This window comes from Penaeus monodon, chromosome 15, assembly GCF_015228065.2.
Source record: "Penaeus monodon isolate SGIC_2016 chromosome 15, NSTDA_Pmon_1, whole genome shotgun sequence".
NCBI classification, from domain to species: domain Eukaryota; kingdom Metazoa; phylum Arthropoda; class Malacostraca; order Decapoda; family Penaeidae; genus Penaeus; species Penaeus monodon.
The window spans coordinates 1,272,306-1,272,953 of record NC_051400.1 but is presented as its reverse complement, the minus strand read 5'-3'; the positions used below and the strand labels follow the sequence as shown (position 1 = coordinate 1,272,953).

General features: G+C 46.1%; 1 protein-coding gene across 1 annotated transcript in view; it reads left to right on the top strand.

The window, feature by feature from the left end:
* Window positions 1-648, top strand: part of LOC119582085 — a 36,499-nt gene that overhangs the window by 24,460 nt on the left and 11,391 nt on the right. Inside the window, exon 15 of the mRNA XM_037930332.1 lies at window positions 233-541. Coding sequence (XP_037786260.1) covers window positions 233-541 — 309 coding nt within the window. The remainder of the gene's footprint in view (window positions 1-232; window positions 542-648) is intronic.

Here is a 648-nt window from a genome sequence, read left to right as displayed (position 1 = left end):
TTTAATCTACTTTGTTGGCAGTTTGGAGGCCTAACCACCAAATATCTTAAAAATAGAACTCACTAATTCACTCCCTGAAAACGTCCCCCAATGGAATAACTGATGCCATGTGCCTTTAAGGGATATTGCACCCCACAAGAAGTTCATTTGTATGTACACACTCTTTACATCTATCAAAGAAAAACAAAATGAAAACGCCACTTTTCCTGTCACTTTTTCTCCCTCCGAACAGCTCCTCGTGTGTCCCATTTCACGTGCACCGGCTACACCGACACAGCCACTTGTTATGTCACCCTGGCTGGAACCTGCGCGCAAACTTCGGGCACAGACTTCAATATCACCGTCACTCTGGAAACTTACCTGTCGTGTAACCAATCAACGATCGCCCACCGCGCCGTCTTTCCAAACAGATCAGGAGCAAGAAAGGAGGTATCCCTGAACGTCATGCCAGGTCAAATGTACAATGCATCTATCGTCATCACCACTGCAGCCAACCAGATTGTGGCTGAGGAACGTAGTGCCTTTGTAACACGTCCTGGTAGTAAGTCTTCCCTGCGTATTCCACGTGTTCCTCCTGATAGGTATGTACTGGGGTATATTGATAGACAGGTGTAGACAGATCGATTGATGGCTAGAGTAATCTCAACA